Here is a 21,363-nt window from a genome sequence, read left to right as displayed (position 1 = left end):
ATTAGCTGGAAGTCAGAACAAGAATAAACTACGGCCTCCAACAAGCGCACGGAGGTGACTCGGGCCGCGGACAGCTCCCGCCTTCAGGGCAGAGGTGACCCCGTGCGTCCGCTGCCAGACCGGGAGCCTCCCGACCCCGCCTCTTTCCGGATGCATCCAGGGAATTGAAGTTCCGGTCGGTCCCGGGGGCGCCTGGGGTGGTGGGGCGCGCGAGGCGCTCCCACCACAAGTCCCGTGATGCCTCGGGGCGTCGCCGCGCCTGCGTGCTGAGGCCGCGGGGCGTGCGGGCGGCGGAGCAGTAAAGATGGCTGCGCGCCGGACTCCGCCCTCAGCTCCCGGCTGAGGCGCTCGCTGCGGCAGCGGCGGCGGCCCGGGGCAGCGGCGGCAATGGCCGAGCTGGAGCACCTGGGCGGGAAGCGGGCCGAGTCGGCGCGGGCGCGGCGGGCCGAGCAGCTGCGGCGCTGGCGGGGCTCGCCGACTGAGCAGGAGCCCGCTGACCGGCCGGGCGCGGGGCCACAGGCTCGGCGCGGGGGCCCGCGGGTCCGCTTCGAGGACGGCGCTGTGTTCCTGGCCGCCTGCTCCAGCGGGGACACCGACGAAGTGAGGCGGCTCCTGGCCCGGGGCGCCGACGTGGACACGGCCAACGTAGACGGCCTGACCGCCCTGCACCAGGTGAGCGCGCGGGGCGGCTGGCCGAGCCGGGGTCCGCGCCGCCCGGCGGCGTCCAGCGCCCCCGCCCGGTGCGCGCGGTGTCCCCCGGTGCGCGCCCGCGCCGCCGGCCCGGTGCCCTCGCGGAGGCCGGCTGTCCGTGCTCCCGAGAGCGGGGCTGGTCCGCGCCGCGTCCTCGGGTTTGCGAAGGTCCGGGGGCGGCTTCGGGACCCCGGGCCCAGCTCGTGGCAGCGCGACCTCAGGCTCTCCCCGCCGCGTCAGGCGCGCAGGCGGAGAGGCCACCTGCGGGGTCCCCTGGCTCGATGCTTGGGGGGAGCCTGTCTTCTCCCGCCCCGACAGCCTTGCGGGAATGACGTGCCCAGGCCGGGCCACAGCCCGTGGACCACCTGGTGTGCTCGGTACCAGCGCCTTCGCTGCGCCCATCTTATGCCCCCGTGTTCCGTGTCACTGTCCGGATTAACTCCACCCTCCCTCTCCACGTGCAACTTCATCAGTTATTTAAGGGGGCCGGGAGCTGGACACCCACTCTTAATCCTTCTTGATTTCCTTCTGCTGCTGTCTGTGCAAGTGGGTGCGTTGGCATGAGAATGCACTTCTAAATAATAACACAAGCCTGCGTCATGCCACTTCTCTGAACACGCTAGCCAGGAGCTTAGCATGGGTCCTCGCTGTGTTTCCAGCCCTTTCTTTCAGAGCAAAGGACCTTCTCTTTACCCTGCTTGTGTCCGTGTTTTTACCCTCAGAACGGTGCCCCACCTCAGAGAGCAACCAGTTCAGTTCAGTCGCTCAGTCCTGTCTGACTCTTTGCTACCCCATGGACTGCAGCACACCAGGCCTCCCTGTCCATCATCAACTCCTGGAGTTTACTTAAACTCATGTCCATCAGTTGGTGATGCCATCCAACCATTTTATCCTCTGTTGACTCCTACTCCTCCCGCCTTCAATCTTTCCCAGCATCAGGGTCTTTTCAAATCAGTCAGTTCTTCGCATCAAGTGGCCAAAGTATTGGAGTTTCAGCTTCAGCATCAATCCTTCCAGTGAATGTATTCAGGACTGATTTCCTTTAGGATGGACTGGTTGGATCTCCTTGCAGTCCAAGGGACTCTTAAGAGTCTTCTCCAACACCACAGTTTAAAAAACATCAATTCTTTGGCGCTCAGCTTTCTTTATATTCCAGCTCTCACATCCATACATGACTACTGAAAAAGCCATAGCTTTGACTGGATGGACCTTGGTTGACAATGTCTCTGCTTTCTAATATGCCGTCTAGGTTGATCATAGCTCTTCTTCCAAGGAGCAAGTGTCTTTTAATTTCATGGCTGCAGTCACCATCTGTGATTTTGGAGCCCAAAAAACATTTGTGTAATTCTTTGCTGTTTAAAAATTATTTTATGTCTCACTGCATGTGAATCTCAGCAGTGATCCTTTGAGGTAGGTGTTTGTTATTGATATAATAACCGTTTTATAGGTGATGAATCTGAAGCTCAGAAAATTGTTGCTTGTATGGGATTAGAAGAGAGAAATTGCCATTAGGCATGGATTTTTCATATTTAAACTCCAGAGCCTCATATTTCATCTAGTAAGGAGCTGAATATGTATAAGATGGACGCTAAGAGGGCCACGTGCATTTTAAATTTCTGAGCTCTTTGAGAGGGTGCGTTTTTACTTTTCAGATGTATTTGGGAGGTCTAGGTTCTGAAAAAACCACTTGAAGGGATCCTAGAGGATAGAGAAATAGCCATTTCTAGCGCAAGTGTTCTTCATTGAGGCAGTTTTCTGAGTGTAACTCAGTGGCCCTGTTTCTTTTAGCTGCCTCTGCCCGATGCGTCCACCCGACCACACTCGTTTTAGCAGCACCCCGAGACCAGCACCCGGCGCGAGGCCGCCGCGCCTGGTGGTTCTTCCCACACCAGGAGACCACCTTTCTGACCCCTTTCCCTGAGACTGGGCCTCTTGGAGTCTTTCTTTCCCTGTTAATTACCACCCTAGATTGTGACTTGCAGCTTCTCTCAGCTCCTGTGATCTTCACATTCTGTGATCTCCTAAACTAGGAGAGGGAGCAGATGGCAGCCATGGCGTTTTCTCTGAAACACCTGCAAGCGCTTTGTGGTATTGCTCCTACTTGCAGAGCTCGTGGCGAGTTGAGTTGACCAGGTGTAGTCAGTACTTGACGAATTTCAGCCACTGGCTAAGCTGCTGGAAGATTTGAGGGGAAACAACAGACCATCTCTTTGTTTTGAATCAAGACGGGGCCTTTATTGGCTCAGGAACTCTTCCTAGTCCGTTTCCACAGAGTTACAGTGTGTTTCTCCGAAGCCTGAAGAACTCTTAAGGTACCTAAAAGGGTGCTTTTGAAAGGTGGGGCGGGAGCTGCCAGCGGCTGCACGGCCATCAGGTGTCTGCCTGTCCTTCTGTGAAGCGGAGAGTGGTACGCGCACCTGAATTACTTCGCTAAAATAGCCACTGGCCTGCAAGTGTGGTGTGAATTATCGGGACGATTGCTGCTGGCCACGTTCTGGCCACGGCCTCTGGGCCGGCTGGGAGAAACCCCAGCAGACGTTGCTGGACGATCCCTCTTCCCCCTCAAGGTTACAGTAGGCGTTTTGTGTTTCAGGGCGCGGTGCCTTGACCCTGCTTTTGACTTAGACCGTTCTTTTTTGGCAGCCTTTGCTTCTGCCAGGAGGTGCTTGAATCAAAGATAAGTTCCAGGGCGCCTGCTAATAATGCTTGAAATAGATCCGGATAAGAAGTATCTTGAAGGTTAGCCCTGCTCTGGTGAAAGCCTTGGAAACTGATGCATACCAACTAGACATGGGCAAATAAATTAAGATTTGGTGTGCATGCAGGGTCGTCCATGAAAAGGGTGTTAACTGAGTTACGTAACCCTCGGAAGAGCATGCCTGCTCACAGGGCAATTCCCGTTTCGTTTGTGTGTCTGTATTGTTGGGCTTGAAGTGTGGGCTTGTAATTCAGTGTGGGCTGGTACTTTAAACATTTTCTTTTTACGTGTTTATGTGGTAAGGTTTTTTATTACCGCCTATCTCATGTCCTTAGTGTTATGCTCTTGGGTCCTCTGGGGCCAGATACAGGCTCGTAGACCTGAGTCAGCCAATTTATTGGGCTGCTGAGAGGCAGCCACTTGCTTTTGGAAGGATTTTCTGGGCTTTGTCAAAACGGGCACCTGCGCTTCCCCCCAGAACGCACGCCGTGGGCGCTGTGTCTGCGGGTGTGGGGACGACGCTGATGCTGGTCCTCGGGGCTCTGCGCTCAAGACCAGCCTCCATCTGGACCATACCGAGGAGGCTAGAGGGACGCTGTGCCTGATGCAAGTTCAGGCGGGTTTCCTGGTGGTCTCAGAGTCCACATTTGCGCCTCAGGGTCACCCCAGACTGGAATTCAACTCCTAGTGGCCTCGGTCATTCTAGAGCTGCCTCAGTCTGCCCTTGTGTCCTGAGGGGAATGAAAAGGATCTGTTTCCCTGGAAGAGACTAGGCGGGGATAGGTGAGGGAAGGAAGAAAGGCAGAGCGGTTTCTGTTCAGTGAGACAGAAGACAAAGGTGAGAAGCCTTCACTTCGGATCCAGACGGTACGTCTGTGTGCTGGTTTGTATGCTAAAGTAAAATGTGTATTCTTTTTTTAAATTGAGGTGTTTAGACACCTCGTGGAAGTCACCTGTGTTTCCATTTTTTAATTTATGGCTGTACTGGGTCTTCGTTACTGTTCGGGCTTTCTCCAGTTGCGGCGAGCGGGTCCTGCTCTTCATCGAGGTGGCGTCTCCTGTGGGGCCCGGGCTCTAGGGTGCGGGTGCGGGCTCAGTGGTTGGGACCCCGGGCTTGGTTGCCCCGCGGCACGTGGAATCTTCCCCGACCAGGGGTCAAACCCGTGCTCCTGCGTCGGCAGGCGGGTTCTTAGCCCCTGGGCCACCGGGGAAGCTTGTGGTTGACATTTAGCACTATCAGCCTCTGCTTCTAGTCATCACGCCAAGTTAGGGCTTTCCCTCATGATGAGAACTTTTAAGGTGCACTTTTCTTGCGGCTTTCAAACTTGGGTTGCAGTCTTTTTGACCACGATCACTATGCTGTCATTACACCCCCATGACCTATTTTATAACTAGGATAAAAGTTGTCTTCTTTACCTTTTCTCTTTTACTCCAACTTCATTGTTTATTCCTCTTACAGTTCCACGTGTGAAGTGACTTACCCAGTATACTGGTGAATGCTCGCCTTAGGGCCCAGGGTGATCTGGGAATAAGAGAGTCTGCCGGCGTTTTCATCACCGTGGGTCTGGAGCACGCCTGCTGAGTCATTCTGGTCACTGACCTCTCAGCCTGCTTCGTAGGAGGCCACCTGGCCTTGCCTTCCCAGTCTTGTCTCCAGTCGTGATGCCATCGTGGACTTCAAAGCCAGATTTGAAAATGAAGCTCGTTTTCATGGTGGTTTATTGGGAGGTGGGAGAGCTGGGGGAGGACAGACACAAGTTGTCTAACCACCACCTTTTATGTGCTCCTTAGCCAAATTTTTGTTCCCCTTGCTTGAAGTCCCGTAAAGGAGCTGTCTACTGTGATGTCGGCTTCAGGATCTTCTCTGTATTTCACAGCAGCCAAGCTGTCATTGTGTGTAGACGAAGCACGGTTCTGTTAAAGGTAGAGGGCTGGACAGGCGTTCTGGTAAATTCAAGTCCAGTCCTTGCCTGTTTTGTCTTTTCAGTGTAGGGTGTGCGTGTCTGCATCTGTGTGTAGGTGTGTGTTAGACTCTGGGTTACGGCGGGCGCACGCCGCGGCGCAGCCACACCTGCATCTCGGCCGGGACCCCGCGGCCCCGGCCCTCCGTCATGTTCTGGCGGGAGTCACGGGGCCGAGCGGCGGAGCCTGCGCTGTGGCCTCTGAATCGGGCCGCGTCCGTCGGCGGTGACGTGTGGAGTCCCTTGTGTGGTTGCGCGTGTCCGCAGCGTGCTGGTCTTGTGGAGACGTGTCCCACTGTGCAGACGCACCACAGCTTGTCTGTCCACCAGGTGAAGGACGGTTTGATTATTTACAGTTTTGGTAATAATGAATAAAGCCACCATAAACATTGCTTCTGTCCTTATCAGTACTTGATGTCATTTTAAAAAAGCCATGTTAATAGTTATGCGGTGGTAAGTAACTTTCAACGACAGTCTTAATACTAGTAATAATACTTTGTAATCTTTAATCACAGGGGCAGCAGCGGTAGCTGGTAGAAGTAGTAACAGTTGCTCCTGCTGCTGCTGCTGCTAAGTCGCTTCAGTCGTGTCCGACTCTTTGCAACCCCACAGAAGGCAGCCCATCAGGCTGCCCCGTCCCTGGGATTCTCCAGGCAAGAACACTGGAGTGGGTTGCCATTTCCTTGTCCAATGCATGAAAGTGAAAAGTGAAAGTGAAGTCGCTCAGTCATGTCTGACTCTTAGCGACCCCATGGACTGCAGCCCACCAGGCTCCTCCATCCATGGGATTTTCCAGGCAAGAGTGCTGGAGTGGGTGCCATTGCCTTGTCCGACAGTAGCTCCCACTTGGATGGTATTCACTCTGAGCCAGGGCCTGTTCTAAGTTCTTACCTGTTAACTCATGAGTATACAAAGGACTCATGAGGCAGGTACTTTATCATTTTCTGGATCCTACAGAGATGGGGAATGGGACGCACTGCCAGGGTTGCACAGGTAACGAGTGGCGAAGTTGGAATTTATTTACGCTGAGGCAGGTGGAGGGTCAAGTCCCTGTGCTTAGCTTTGTGTCATGAGCCTCTTGCTACACTGTACTGCTCATCGTAAAACTGGGTAGAAAACAGGAGGGAAAGGTAGATACAATTTAAAATCAGGCTCAGTTCAGTTCAGTCACTCAATCGTGTTCGACTCTTGCGACCCTATGAATCACAGCACGCCAGGCCTCCCTGTCCATCACCAGCTCAGAGTTCCGCTTCAGCATCAGTCCTTCCAATGAACACCCAGGACTGGTCTCCCTTAGGATGGACTGGTTGGATCTCCTTGCAGTCCAAGGGACTCTCAAGAGCCTTCTCCAACACCAAGTTCAAAAGCATCAATTCTTCGGTGCCCAGCTTTCCTCACAGTCCAAGTCTCACATCCATACGTGACCACTGGAAAAACCAAAGCCTTGACTAGACAGACCTTTGTTGGCAAATCAGGCTGCTCTGAGAGAAATGCCATCTCAGTGTGTTCCCTTCAGGTTTTTTTTCAATTGTTCCTTATATTGAGTTTGTCTGTGTGAAGGCTGTATTTACAAAGCGAATTAGTGCCGCACGCTGTGCTTCCTGATTTCCCTTGGTGATCCTTTTCCCGTGTCGTTCAGTGGCTTGGAAAGCGCAGGCTTTGCCGTTTGAATGCGGTGCCATTGTTAGCGTGCACTCCTTATATATTTAGCGCACGCACGTGGCGGCGGCACCCACTCCAGTGCTCTTGCCTGGAGAGTCCACGGACGGGGGAGCCTGGTGGGCTGCCGTTGATGGGGTCGCACAGAGTCGGACACGACTGAAGTGACTTAGCAGCAGCAGCAGCACATGTTTAGGCGAGAGCTCTTCTGCCATGATCGACTCGCACCGCTGCTGCATGCCTGGTGGTACCCTGTGAGCCTGTGCTGATCTCTGCAGCAGTCGCCCGTGTCCACGGTGGGTGCCTGAAGCCGCACGTGGCGTCAAGCCCTGCTCGTACTCCAGGTGGGTCAGGGTGCTGACGCCCCGCGGTAGCCGGGCCTCCGGTCCCAGGCTCCGCATCTGCAGTCAGCCCCCTGGGTGCTGTCTAGCACCGCAGTACATGGAGGAAAGTCGGCTCTGCGTAGACCTGCACAGCTCAAGGGTCCGTGGCACTGTCTTTCCTCCCTGATGGGTGGGCAGCCTGGGCCTGCTGGACAGAGGTTTCAGAATGAATGGGGCGGAGCCGGTGGGCCAGGTTGCTCATCCGAACAATTGGTCAATTTAAGACTTGGGAATTGCTCATTTCTGGAATTTCCCGTTTGGTATTTTCTGATGGCAAGTAACTGAAGAAAGTGACACCATGGTTGGAGCGGGGCTGCTTTGTGTGTGTGTTGGTAGGAACGGCTTCTGACCACAAGTGACTCAGTCTGGTTTAGAGATGGATAAGTGAAAAAGCAGTTCCTTTTAGAGTGGTGTGCTCTGTGACTCCTTTGCACCTTCGTGCATTAGAGAAGGAAATGGCAACCCACTCCAGTGTTCTTGCCTGGAGAATCCCAGGGACAGGGAAGCCTGGTGGGCTGCCGTCTATGGGGTCGCACAGAGTCGGACACGACTGAAGCGACTTAGCAGCAGCAGCTCTGTGACTCACTTCTAAGTGGAGGGACGAGGAAGGCAGTTCAGGGAGACAGATAGGTAGCAGGTGGCATGTTGTAGGAAGGGGGTGGCATGTTGGCAGCGGGGACAGGGCGGGGCGGCGTCCAAGAGTGTGCAGTCCTTGGTGGAGAGCTTTGGGTTTGGGCAGGAGAGGTGGCACAGCCGAAGCGTCAGCTCTTCGGAGTAGGAAGCTGCAGCTGGATTTCAGAATGAATGGGGATGGAGAGGAAAGAGCCCGCCGAGAGGGCGGAGAAGAGCGTTGTGCAGCCAGCTCCCGCCTGAGGGAGACGCTGCCTTGTTCAGACAGGAGGAGGGCTCAGTCTGGCACAGGGCTCTGCTGCTCTGAAGACACCCGAGTAGGAGGATCCTGTCTACGTCCGTGTGACTCGGGGCTGGTCATCGCCCCGTCTAGGCTCCAGTTCTTCACGTTTAAAATGAGACTTGGACACAAGCGTCAAGGTGAGCACTGATGAGTGTGGGAAAGGATGGGAGAAAATATAGAAGAGCAGAAGGCACAGTCAGGTGGGAGAGAGGAGGCCGGCGTGCCTCACAGGGTGGTCGGCTGAGGCGTGCCCCCCGGGGCTGTGCCTGTCCCAATCCTGGAACCCTGCGGATGGCTTCCCTTCCAGGGGAAAGGGGCTTTGCAAGGTGATTACGCTTAGGGTCTTCGATGGGAGGATGAGCCTGGGGCTGTCTAGGTGAGCCCAGTGTCATCTTCAGGGTCTTTATAAAGGGGAGGTGGGAGAACAGTCAGTCGTAGGAGATGGTGGTGGCAGAAACCAGAGACAGGAGCGTCTTGGAGGCTCTCCAACCCAGGCCGGCAGGCTCTTGCCACCGAAAAGGCCACAGAATGGAGTGCTCTGAAGAGCCTCCCCCAAGCGTGTCCTGCCAAACCTGGGTGTCGGCCAGTGGGACCGACTTTAGGCTTCTGTCCTCCAGATGTGTAGATGAATACGTGCACTTTTAAGCCACTGAGTTTTGATCCTTTGTTACAGCAGCAAGAGGAGAGCCACGAAAGCCCAGTGATACTGAGGAGTTTCAGGAATGAATGGTCGATAACGTGAAAGGAAATTGAGGACCAGGCCTGGGGAAAAAACTTAGATTTGGTCATTTATAATTTTTGAGAGAGCAGTTTCAGTGGGAAGATGTTTTGAGGACTTTTTATGGAGATTGTATCATGTTTTCACTATTAAGGATAACTTCGTTTTCCTGTTGACTTTTGGAAGGGGAAAATTCGGGCCCAAGATATCTGAGAAGACTCCCAAAATGTTGGTTTCCGCTTAGTTCCAGAGGCTTTGTTACTCATGAGTGAGGGGTATTTTAGGGCGCTAAGCCCGGCACTAGAGGCAGAAGATTGCGCTCCTGTTACTGAAGGGCGAGCTAGCTGCTTGAGCTTATTTCCCTTCCCCGCCTGCTCTGGCCCCTGTGACGCTCATCAGCACCGCCCCCGGAGGGCAGCCTGGGGGCCGTGGAGGGGCGCCCCTGGAGGGCAGCCTGGGGGCCGTGGAGGGGAGCCCCCGGAGGGCAGCCTGGGGGCCGTGGAGGGGAGCCCCCGGAGGGCAGCCTGGGGGCCGTGGAGGGGAGCCCCCGGAGGGCAGCCTGGGGGCCGTGGAGGGGAGCCCCCGGAGGGCAGCCTGGGGGCCGTGGTGGGGAGCCCCCGGAGGGCAGCCTGGGGGCCGTGGAGGGGAGCCCCCGGAGGGCAGCCTGGGGGCCGTGGAGGGGAGCCCCCGGAGGGCAGCCTGGGGGCCGTGGAGGGGAGCCCCCGGAGGGCAGCCTGGGGGCCGTGGCGGGGAGCCCCCGGAGGGCAGCCTGGGGGCCGTGGAGGGGAGCCCCCGGAGGGCAGCCTGGGGGCCGTGGAGGGGAGCCCCCGGAGGGCAGCCTGGGGGCCGTGGAGGGGAGCCCCCGGAGGGCAGCCTGGGGGCCGTGGTGGGGAGATTAGTCCCATCCGTCCTTTACTCTTTCACATTCATTTATCGAATGAATTACTGTGCCCGACTCTGTGCGTCTTATTATTTAGCAATTGATACATTTTAGAATCTAAATAGAATTTGGAGAAGGCTAGTGAAGGCAATGGCACCCCACTCCAGGACTCTTGCCTGGAAAATGCCATGCACAGAGGAGCCTGGTGGGCTGCAGTCCATGGGGTCAAGAAGAGTCGGACACGACTGAGTGACTTCACTTTCACTTTTCACTTTCACACATTGGAGAAGGAAATGGCAACCCACTCCAGTGTTCTTGCCTGGAGAATCCCAGGGACAGGGAAGCCTGGTGGGCTGCCGTCTATGGGGTCGCACAGAGTCGGACAGGACTGAAGCAGCTTAGCAGCAGCAGCTGGTTCCTATTATCATTCATGATGGGAAATTGGCTACAAACCGTTTTACTGTTCTAGCCTTCTGGCTCTCTCGGGTTGGTGGGCGAGGGTCACATTCTTTGGTATTTGGGACTGTTTCATGTAGTCCTGTTTTCTTAAAGATGATGGAAGAGGGAAGTTAATTGTTAATTAATCTGTAGTGTCTCAAATAGTAATAATAAACCAGAAGAAAGATCTTAAAAAATTTTTTTTAATTAAAAAAAATTTTTTTTGGCTACTCATTGTGCCATGCAGGATGCCAAATGTTAGTTCCTCTCGATTAGGGCTCTAACCCCAGCCTCCTGGAGTGGGAGCAGGTAGTCTTAAACTCTGGGCCACCAGGGAAGTCCCAGATCCAGATGCAAAATCCTGACCCAGAACTTAGGGCAAGGAATTGAATTGAAACTTCATTTGGGTTACTAGTTGAAGCTTGCTCAAATTGGTGACTTTATTTTTTTGCTTTAAATTTATTTATTCTTCTGCCTTTGAAGTATAATTTAAGATATTTTTCTTAAATTTTAGACTGTAATCGATTTGAGTAAGTTTGGGAGACTTGACGTTTAATCAGGCACGTAGAATTTGTGTTTGTTTCATAAGACAGGTTGGTTGGAAGACTGAAGCCTTAGCTTTCGGTGTAGAGAACTGATCCGCGTGTAGTTTCTGATGCGGTGTTGTGTGCATGTGCTTATCGGGGTTACATAAGGATGCAGAGAAGGCTTGTTCCTACCATCCTGACAGACCATGGCACTGGGGCTGTTTGGGGACCTGTTCTGCAGCCACGCTTTGAGTGTCCACAGCATATCCCGCAAAACCTGGCTTCCACTTATGAAATTTAGATCTAGTGACCCACCTTCTTTTTCTTTTTAAACTTTTAAATTATGAAATATTTCAGCATATAAACAGTAGGGTAATGAATCCTCGGAAGTTGGCAGCTCGTAGCCAGTCTTGTTTGATTTTCACACCTTTCTTTCCTCGTCCCCAATACTCTGGGTTATTTTACAGCCAGTCCTAATTATCACATACTTTATTTGTAAATATTTCAACATATATTTCTAAGGGATAGGAATTTAAGTGAAAACAATTACAAATTATTTAGCACACCTAAAAATTGAACATTTACTCCCTAAAACCATAAGGTATCAGGTAGTGTTTACATTTCCCTGGTGGTTCATGGGTTTTTTTTGTTTTTCAACAATTGATTTATTCAGGTAAGATCTGCATTTTGGTTCTTGTGTATCTTAAGACTCTCTTAATCCATAGTTTCCTGCTCATTTTTTTTCTCTGCATTTTATTTGTTTAAAAACTGAATTGTTTGTACTATAGAATTGCCCACAATCTTTATTCTGTTGGCTGCATGCTTATAATGCTAACATGGTCTCCTGTATTTTCCATAAACTGATTGTCAGATCCATAGATTTGATCTGATTTAGATTTGAATTTTAGGCAAGAGTATTTCATAGGTGATGGTGTATACTTCTGTCAGGAGGCACATGATATCAAGTTATCTGTTTGTGGTTTAGTGGCTGGTGGTGGCCTAAACAGAATCTTGAAGTTTCAAGCCTGTCTTAACTAGACCTGAATTCTATTAATCAGTAATTAATGCTTTCTTCTAATTATCATCACATATCCCTTTGTTGACCTTCTCCTTGGGAAACCTGAGACCGGTTCAAAGCATGTAGATTGTGAACCTTGTCTCTTGCAGGGCTTGACACGTCGCTGGCAAACTTAGATCACTGCCCTGGCGTGTAAAAGTTTGTCAGTGACACTGACTGTAAGGATCGAAACTTCATCACCTTTCCAGATCTGTTTCCTTAACTCTTAGCTGAAGTTCCCCCTATTTTGACATATTGTTCAGAGTTTCAGTTCAGTAATATGGTTTCTTGCCCCTGAAGATTGCACCATCCCTGAGCTTCAGGGACAGGCTCCAGAGAAAACTTGAAACACAGAGTAGGTCGGCTGCACGGGGAGAGGAGAGCCGCTCCTCCAGGCGCGGCCGCGCCAGGGAGGAGAAAGCAGGGGCGCGTGTCCGGGCCGTGCGTCTGCGGCAGGTGGGGCGCTCGTCCTTGCTCGCGTGGAGACTGGGTTTGTGGGGGCCCTTTGGGGCCAAGAGAGGCCCACCCTTCTGTTGCATGGGCCTCCACAGTAGGCGGTGTTATGCGCCGTATTTATTTTGAACTTTGTTTTTTTATGAACACAGTTTTATGAACTGAGTTTTATTTATATGGGACATTTCATGGGAAGCAGGTTTATTTTCTTTGTTTCTCTGCAGTGTTTTTGCCAGGTATCTGTTTTTAGTGATTTTTATTCTTTCATTCACTCATTTTGAAAGTTGGCTGGGCTAGCCGTGAGACAGGGCCTGAAGCTCCACACGTGCTGTCTGGCTCTTAGGACTCAGCTTCACTGTTTTGTGCTCATGCCTCTTGTTGCCTTTCTTCCGAGTGTTTAAACTGCCCCCTTTGAAGGTAAACATCGTGAAAAATGAGGTCAGAAGGATGACTCACCTCCTGTCAGTGTCTGGGATACAGGCTGACAGAGTCCGGCCCCATCCGCTGAGAGCCTTCCTACCTGCTGGGAGCTCAGGGACCCAAGGGAGGCGGCCCGTCCACTTGTGCCCCACCTGGCGTGCGGGGCTGGCGTCGGAGGGTCTTCCTGCTGGGACTCGCGGTGCTCAGAGGATGTTCACCACTGGCACAGTGGCCAGGTACAAGGAGACGCTGTGCGCCTGCTCGACTGTCTCTACTGATGCCTGTTAACGTCAGGATCGCCACGGCTCGAGGGTTTCTGTTGTTCAGTCCTATCTCTTTGTGACCCCATGGACTGCAGCAATCCAGGCTTCCGTATCCTTCAGTATCTCCCGGAGTTTGCTCAAACTCATGTCCATTGAGTCGATGATGCCATCCAACCATCTCATCTTCTGCCATCCCCTTCTCCTCCTGCCTTTAGTCTTTTCTAGCATCAGGGTCTTTTTTCCAAGATCGGCTCTTTGTATCAGGTGGCCAATGTACTGGAGCTTCAACTTCTGCATCAGTTCTTCCAATGAATATAGAGACCTTTGTTGACAAAATAATGTCTCTGCTTTTCAATATGCTGTCTAGGTTTGTCATAGGTTTTCTTTTAAGGAGCAAGCATCTTTTATTTCATGGCTTCATTTTCTCCAGTGGTTTTGGAGCCCAAGAGAATAAAACATGTCACTGTTTCCACTTTTCCCCCATCTATTTGCCATGAAGTGATGGGATCAGATGCCATGATCTTCATTTTTTGAATGTTGAGTTTTAAGCCAACTTTTTCACTTTCCCCTTTCACTCTCATCAAGAGGCTCTTTAGTTCCTCTTCACTTTCTGCCATTAGGGTGTTGTTATTTGCATATCTGAGGTTATTGATATTTCTCCCAACAATCTTGGTTCTAGCTTGTGATTCATCCAGCCAGGCATTTCAAATGGTATACTCTGCATAGAAGTTAAATAAGCAGGGTGACAATATACAGCCTTGATGTACTCCTTTCCCAATTTGGGACAGGTCTATTGTTCCATGTCCGGTTCAACCTGTTGCTTCTTGACCTGCATACAGATTTCTCAGGAGGCAGATAAGGTGGTCTGGCATTCCCATCTCTTTAAGAATTTTCAAGTTTGTTGTAACCCACACAGTCAAAGACTGTAGTCAATGAAGCAGATGTTTTTTTTTCTGGAATTCCCTTGCTTTTTCTGTGATCCAACAGATATTGGTAATTTGATCTCTGGTTCCTCTGCCTTTTCTAAATCCAGCTCGTACATCTGGAAGTTATCGGTTCACATACTGCTGAAGCGTATCTTGAAGGATTTTGAGCATAATCTTGCTAGCAAGGGTTTTCAGTGGGAAATAACTCTGAAGTGTAAGTCAGTGTCTTCATTATTGTGAAGAAAGCTATTACTGTATCTTCCTTTACTTTTTTTTTTAATATCTAGAGAAGAGAAATTTCCTGTTCTGTCTCCATAATGCACTTCTGAGGTATGAATCTTTAAAAATTTAAATGATCCTTTATTAAGTTTTTTTGGCCACATATTTATTGTTTCTTAGACGCCAGGTCCTGTGGCAGCTGCCGGGGCACACAGGTGGTGTAGGCCCTGCCCTCAGGGACCGGGTAGCTCAGTTTCAGAGACGCCCGTCTGGCTTGGATTGCTTCTGTCTAGGGTTGCCTCCATTTTCTGTTACCCTGTTCATAGTAGAAGTGGGGAGAGTGTTGATTATCTACAATTTGCCTTTGTATACTTTTAGATAATCAGCCTTCAGTCCTTACTGTGGACCCTCCCCACCCAGGCGTTGTATGATCTCATCCCGTTAGCCCTCTGAGCTTGGCCCCTTTGGAGCACAAACGTTTAAAATTTTGATGATGTCCAGCTTATTTTTTTTCTTCTGTTGCGTGTGCTTTTAATATCACATCTAAGAAATGACTGAGTAATGCATAGTCATGAAGACTCACGTCTGTGTTTTCTTGTGTGGGTTTCATAGTTTCAGTCCTTGCGTGTTGGCCTTTGATCCATTCTGTGTTTCCACGTGGTGTGAGGAAGAGGTCCAGCTTGATTCTTCTGCGAATATCCAGGTGCCGCAGCACCACTTGTTGCAAAAACTCTAAAGGGGAAATCTTCCTTTTCTGGTCTGCATTTTTGACCAGCAGCTCAGAGAGTGCTGAATAGTAATTGTGATGGAAGGCATCTTTGTCTGTTTTCTTTCCTTAAAGAGACATCTCTTATGTCTCCATTAAATGTGATGTTTGCTCTTTTTTTAATAGGTTCTTTTGATGAAGCGATTTCTCTCTAATTTGTTAAGGTTTTTAAAAACTTTTTTTATTGGGAAATTTAATACACATTCAGAAAAGTACATAAGAAACAAAACTATATAATTAATGGATTTTTATAAAGCAGAGGCCTGAGTTACCATGACCTTGGTCAACAAATAAAAGATTATTTGCTACTGTTCTCAGATCAGGAAAGAGGAGTAAGGTTTTGATACCTTTGATGTTAGAACCATTAGTTAGTAAGCCCAGGACGTTTAAACGGTGGCTGGGGTGGCGCCGCACACAGTGCTCCCTGACAGTGGCCGTGCCCCCGAGAAGCGCCCGTTGCCAGCTGTGGTTTGGCTGAGCTGCTGCGGCTGCCTCGCGTTTTCACTTCCAGGATGCACCTGCCCTCCCGTGGTCTGCCCTTGGGTGGGTCACAGGCACCAGGCCTTCATACGTCCCGTTTCCTGTGTTTCCTCGCTCCGTAAACGGCACCTCCCTCTGCCCAGCCGTCCTGTAGACCTGGGTGACGTCTGCGACGCCTTGTTTTTCTGGATTCATTTGTTCTGCAGTGTTCATCCAGTACGTCCTGTGCGTTAGGTGCTTCCTAGGCCTGAGGGCGTGTAAGGACCAAAACCAGCGTGGTCCTCTCGTGAGCTTCCGGCCCCCAGATCCCGCGGATTCGTCTCCCGAGCGCCTCTCTAGCCGGTCTGCTTCCGTTCGGTCTCCTGTTCGTTCCGTTGGTCCCAGCCTTTATCTCTCACCTGGGTCACAGAAGGAGTATGCTGATGGTTCCCATCTCTCCTCCGGTTTCCTGTTTCCTGCTCTTTGAGCCAAGAGTTGTGCGTCCCGCGCTCCCTGAGGCTCTTCGGTGGGTCCAGGCTCCTCGCCTCCCCGGCCTTGGGTTCAGCACCTTCAGCTGCGTGGCTCGTCTCTCACTCCCTCATCGCATTATTTCTCGCCTCCGCTTCCCCAGCCTTGCTGTGTCCGTCCTTGGCCTGCCCACCTTTCGGGTCTCAGGGCCCCTCAGCCCCTCTCCTCCCCGCGGTGGCTCACCTGTGCATGCTTCTGTGCTCCCCCTGGTATCTTACAGCTTACCAGTCCTGGGGCGCTTGTCATATCGTCTTATAGCTTCTTATTTAACTGGCTGTTTTCCCTTCACCAGACTTTCAGGTCTGAGGGTCCGGGAACCATGCCTGACTTATTCACCATTATGTTAACTGCGTCCACCATACCATCTATTAAACTGTAGACATTAGGACTAGCTGTTCACTCTGTGAGTGAATTCATGAGAAGAAGGGGGTGCTGGCAAGGGAGAAGCAGTGTTCCAGAGAATAATTTAATGAGAATAATCAGAATTGGAATTTGAGTTCCTATTTATAACTTTCTTTGCTGCAAAGTATATGATTTTCTTTCTTAGTAATTGGTTCTTATTTTAGATTTTTTTATTGGGTAAACTTTGCCTGGTTAGGTCTTAGAGGGAATTAGGAATTGGGTATCATGTTCTTATGTCTTTTAAAGACAAACAGAACAAGGAGAGCATAAACCAGGATTTAGGTGCTAAAAATGCAGAATTTAGAGCCTTGACCTTCAAGCGGTGTGTCAACGTGAGGAGTACCGCTGTTGGGAGTGAGTGTCTCTGATACAGAAAGCTTTTGCGAAGTTCAGACAGATTGCTGTGTTCGAAGTACCACAGCTTTTGTATAAACTTGAAGCAAATTCTAAATGGAGTGAATTGGTAGAAATATGAGAATTGTAGTAATGATAAATGTTTTTTAGTACGATTTGGAAATCGATGTGTAAATGCAGTCTTGTACCTAAAAAGACTTACATCCTTTTAGAAATCATTGGTGAATTAAATAAAATTAGTCTTTATTTTAATTTGATATGAAATTGCCCTGGAAGTTGTTATTTGTAATAAAGTAATATGAAAAGGATCGTTAAAGTTTTCTCAATATAATGTAAATGTTGAATAACAGGATAGGGGAGCGAACCAGAATCCGTGACGGACGGCACGTCTGTTCTCTGAATGCTGGGCGCTCTCCTGTGCCCGCACATGCTGCAGGGCCCGCAAAGAGAAGAGAAGAAGAATCAGCCTCCTCCCCCAAGGGCACGACATCTTTGGGTGGGATGAGATGTTACTGTGGGAGCAAATAATTACTGGCTATGTAAGGCGGGTGACTGTGGAATGGACAGTGTGGGTGTTCTGAGGAGGTCGAGGTTGCTCTAGTTGGAAAAGGCACTGTTGGGGCAGGTTGTTGGGCATCTCTCAACTGCTTATTGAGTAAAGAGATTGACTGTTTTGGCACAGAAGAGTAACCTGAGAAGGAGAGTGTTTTAAATGATTAATGTGATGAAGACTGTTTTGGATGGACTGAGTTAGAACTGGACATGGAACAACAGACTGGTTCCAAATAGAAAAAGGAGTACGTCAAGGCTGTATATTGTCACCCTGCTTGTTTAACTTATATGCAGAGTACATCATGAGAAACGCTGCTCTGGAGGAAGCACAAGCTAGAATCAAGATTGCCGGGAGAAATATCAATAACCTCAGATATGCAGATGACACCACCCTTACGGCAGAAAGTGAAGAAAAACTAAAGAGCCTCCTGATGAAAGTGAAAGAAGAGAGTGAAAAAGTTGCCTTAAAGCTCAGTATTCAGAAAACTAAGATCATGGCATCTGGTCCCATCACTTCATGGGAAATAGATGGGGAAGCAGTGTCAGACTTTATTTTTTTGGGCTCCAAAATCACTGCAGATGGTGACTGCAGCCATGAAATTAAAAGATGCTTGCTCCTTGGAAGGAAAGTTATGACCAACCTAGATAGCATATCAAAAAGCAGAGACATTACATTGCCAACAAAGGTCAGTCTAGTCAAAGCTATGGTTTTTCCAGTGGTCATGTATGGATATGAGAGTTGGACTGTAAAGAAGCTGAGCGCCGAAGAATTGATGCTTTTGAACTGTGGTGTTGGAGAAGACTCTTGAGAGTCCCTTGGACTGCAAGGAGATCCAACCAGTCCATTCTGAAGGAGATCAGCCCTGGGTGTTCATTGGAAGGACCGATGTTGAAGCTGAAATTCCAGTCCTTTGGCCGGCCACCTGATGCAAAGAGCTGACTCATTTGAAAAGACCCTGATGCTGGGAAAGATTGAGGACAGGAGGAGAAGGGGATGACAGAGGGTGAGATGGTTGGATGGCATCACCGACTCAATGGACATGAGTTTGAGCAAGCTCCAGGAGTTGGTGATGGACAGGGAGGCCTGGCGTGCTGCGGTCTGTGGGGTTGGAAAGAGTCGGACGTGACTGAGCGACTGAACTGAACTGACCAACTGGCTGAGGCCAAAGAAACAGAAGTTAAGATGCTCAGTGGCTTGTGGAGTGGCTTCCATGGCCCCATGATGGGGGAACACAGGATGGTGAGACTTACCAGACAGAGAAAGCAGCAGAGGCCAGAGGCAAAGGCAGCCTTAACATTTGGACAGTGCGCTGAGATCCAGCAGATCCTTGTTCAGCGCCGCTGGGTGCCAGATGCTGGCAGCACAGTGGTGAGGAAGCCCCGTCCACTGCTCGGCCGTGAGCAGATACAGGTCGCACAAGGAGGCTGGTGAGGGACGGAGCAGGGCCCTGTTCAGGCGTGTGCGGCTCAAGGTGAGGCTGGGAGATGCCACATCACTGTTGTGCGCTCAGCAGTCAGAGTTTGGAGAAGGGCTGAGGTCTGAGGCGTATTGGAGTCAGGGTCAACAGGCCCGGGGCCGTGACCAGTTGGTGGCGTCCTCCCCTCAGTGGCCCCAGCTCCCTTCGTGTGGCGCTGGCACTGCCCCCTCCCAGCCCCACTCTCCTGAGCTGCTCAGCAGAGCAGGAGAGACCTGGCATTTCTGCTTGGCTGCGCTGCAGACACACCAAGGTTCGTAGTGAAGCAGCAGCAGGTGTTTAGGGCGGGACGCGGGCCAGGCCGTGTGGTGTCAGCCCTGGTCCCGCCACGCAGGAGCTCAGGCCGGCCACTTTCTGTGCTGTCTGACCACAGGTGCGGGGAGGGTGATGGCAGTCTCCGACTCAGGCTGCTCTGAGCACTGGTTCAGCGAGTGTGCCGAGCACACTGTCGGGCATGGCGTGCGTGTCCTGGCTGGGGACGTGGGTTGTGCGATGCCTCGTCTGGGTCCTCGTTACTGCCTGCCAGCATCGTTGTCATCCCTGGCGACCACGCCTCAGGGACCACCCCCATCTTCACTCTTTTCTGGGAAGGATGGTGACCTAGTCATCACTTACTTAAAGAAAGGAAAGGCACATCCGGGGCTCCTGCTGTACACCTGCAAACGCTCCGTTGCCTTGTCTCCTTGCCACCTCCTCTCAGAGGCTGACTGTGCCCTCCCCTGCTCCTGCCCCCGCCCTGTGCCTGTCTCTGCCTTCCTGCCCCTCTCGCTGCCTGTCGCCTTCTCTCCTTTCAGACACTGCGGGCGTCTCCGTTCTCACAGATGAAGCGGCCTCCAGAGGCCCAGTCCCTTAGTCTTGATGCTTTTTCAGACTTTGCTTCCTTTGTCCTCAGATTCTCTGTTCTGCTCCAACTCCTGCGTTCTGCTGAAACTGCTTTCCTGAAGGTCGCCGCTTTTCCAGACTCCTAAGTGGCTGGCCTTGCCCTCCTCCTTGGTGTCTCCCTTTTGGACCATTTCATAATGTGTCATGCACTTGGCTCCTTTTATTACCGAGAACTCTCTTTGTCCTTCGGCTTCATTGCTTGTCCCCCGCTGTTCTGTTGTGTCCCGAATCCCTTCTTCCCACTAACCCTCCACTGCCCCTCTTCCCAGATGTTCACCCTCTGCCTGCTTGGTCGCCCCTTGTTTCTCCTTTGGTGGCCTTGCCCCCCCAGGGCCTCGTCCGGAGCTTCCGCGTGGGTTGTGTCCAGGTCTGTCCAGCCCTCCATCTTGGTATTTCCAGAGCAAAACTGTTTTCATGCCAGACACGGACCTGTTCCTCCTATCTTGTCTTTGGGGAGGAAGTTATCATTCCCCTGCTGCCCATCTGACTTCAGGAGAATCATCAGCGTCGCTGTGGTGAAGGTGGAGACGCTAAAGCACCTGAACCGGCAGGTCTGGGGCAGCCCCAGGGCCCCCTCGTGGGGCTCACCGCGCTGGGAGTCGTGGTGGTCTCCAGGAGGTCATAGCAGACCTCCCCTGTGGTCTGCTGCCAGCAGGACGGGCCAGTCCTCTTAAACGCCTCCACTCAAGCCGTGGGCCCCGTGCAGGCCCGTGTGATCGGTGTGCTCCTGGAACACCGCGGGCATCCTGCTCGTCTGCTGACGGGCCCCCTTTCCCCTGGCGCACACGTACAGCCCGTTTTAGTAGCACCTACCGTTACCTGTAAAATACCCGTCTAGTAACGGAACTTAACATTTCAAACACGATCACTGCTGAATCTGATTCCACACCAGAGTATTTGTCAGAATACAGAGGCCTGGGCTCCCCTTTGGAAACCCCAGTTCAGTGGGCCCGGCCTGGCAGTCTGTATTTTCACCTGCACGCGACCGTTCCGATGCAGCGCCGCGTTTGGAAACCCTTGGAATGCAGGCAGAAAGGCAGGCAGTGTGACACCTCCGGTCTCAGCCCGTCCCAGCAGCTTCCGTCTCTCCTCCCGGCCACTCTTGGGGACGAGCACAAACAGCGCCTGCCCCGCCCGTGCGCCTCAGCTTCCGCTCCCGTGGCTCTGTCTGCCGCGGTGCCCCCTGCCCGCCCACCCTCAGCTTCCGCTCCCGTGGCTCTGTCTGCCGCGGTGCCCCCTGCCCGCCTACCCTCAGGTTCCGCTCCCGTGGCTCTGTCTGCCGCGGTGCCCCTGCCCGTCTGCTGGTGTGGTATAGTCCCTAAGTTGTGTCTGGCTCTCTGTCCCCACGGTCTGTAGCCTGCCAGGCTCCTCTCCATGGGATTCTTCAGGCAAGGATACGGGAGTGGGTTGCCATGCCCGCCTCCAGGGAGCTTCCTGACCAGGGCTCAGACCTGAGTCTCCTGCCCCGGCAGGCAGGTTCTTCACTGCTGAACCACCATGGACGCCCCTTCTGCCCTCTGCACCTGCAGAGCCCTCCTGGCCTTCAGGGCTCAGCTCAGACGTCACTGCCTCTGTGACAGCGACCCTGTTAGAATTCATTCTTCCTTCTGTCCTGTTCTCACGGCATCCTGCTCTTGATGCGGCTTTGGCAGCTGTGTGAGATGCCGTCTCCCGCAGCTTCAGGCCTGCCTTGTCTTGGGCTAGGCCCTGAGCCCCTGCTTGCAGAGCTCTCTCAATCAT

General features: G+C 51.9%; 1 protein-coding gene across 14 annotated transcripts in view; it reads left to right on the top strand.

Moving 5' to 3' along the window:
- Positions 1–267: 267 nt before the first annotated feature.
- Positions 268–21,363, top strand: part of PPP1R12B (protein phosphatase 1 regulatory subunit 12B) — a 171,280-nt gene continuing 150,184 nt past the window's right edge. For 9 of the 14 annotated variants that reach the window (XR_008715147.1, XM_055583204.1, XM_055583202.1 and 6 more), the window contains exon 1: positions 269–672. Coding sequence is in view for 11 of the 14 variants with exons in the window: in XM_055583204.1 (XP_055439179.1) it covers positions 388–672 (285 nt within the window). In the remaining 3 variants the exon portion in view is untranslated. Of the gene's footprint in view, positions 673–17,563; positions 18,739–21,363 lie in introns of those variants that run through there. The other 5 variants (XM_055583199.1, XM_055583210.1, XM_055583212.1 and 2 more) reach the window with 4 other exon arrangements.

The sequence above is a fragment of the Bubalus kerabau genome, chromosome 5 (assembly GCF_029407905.1).
Source record: "Bubalus kerabau isolate K-KA32 ecotype Philippines breed swamp buffalo chromosome 5, PCC_UOA_SB_1v2, whole genome shotgun sequence".
Classification (NCBI taxonomy): Eukaryota; Metazoa; Chordata; class Mammalia; order Artiodactyla; family Bovidae; genus Bubalus; species Bubalus kerabau.
The sequence above is the reverse complement of the archived record's forward strand: the minus strand, read 5'-3'. Positions and strand labels throughout refer to the sequence as shown.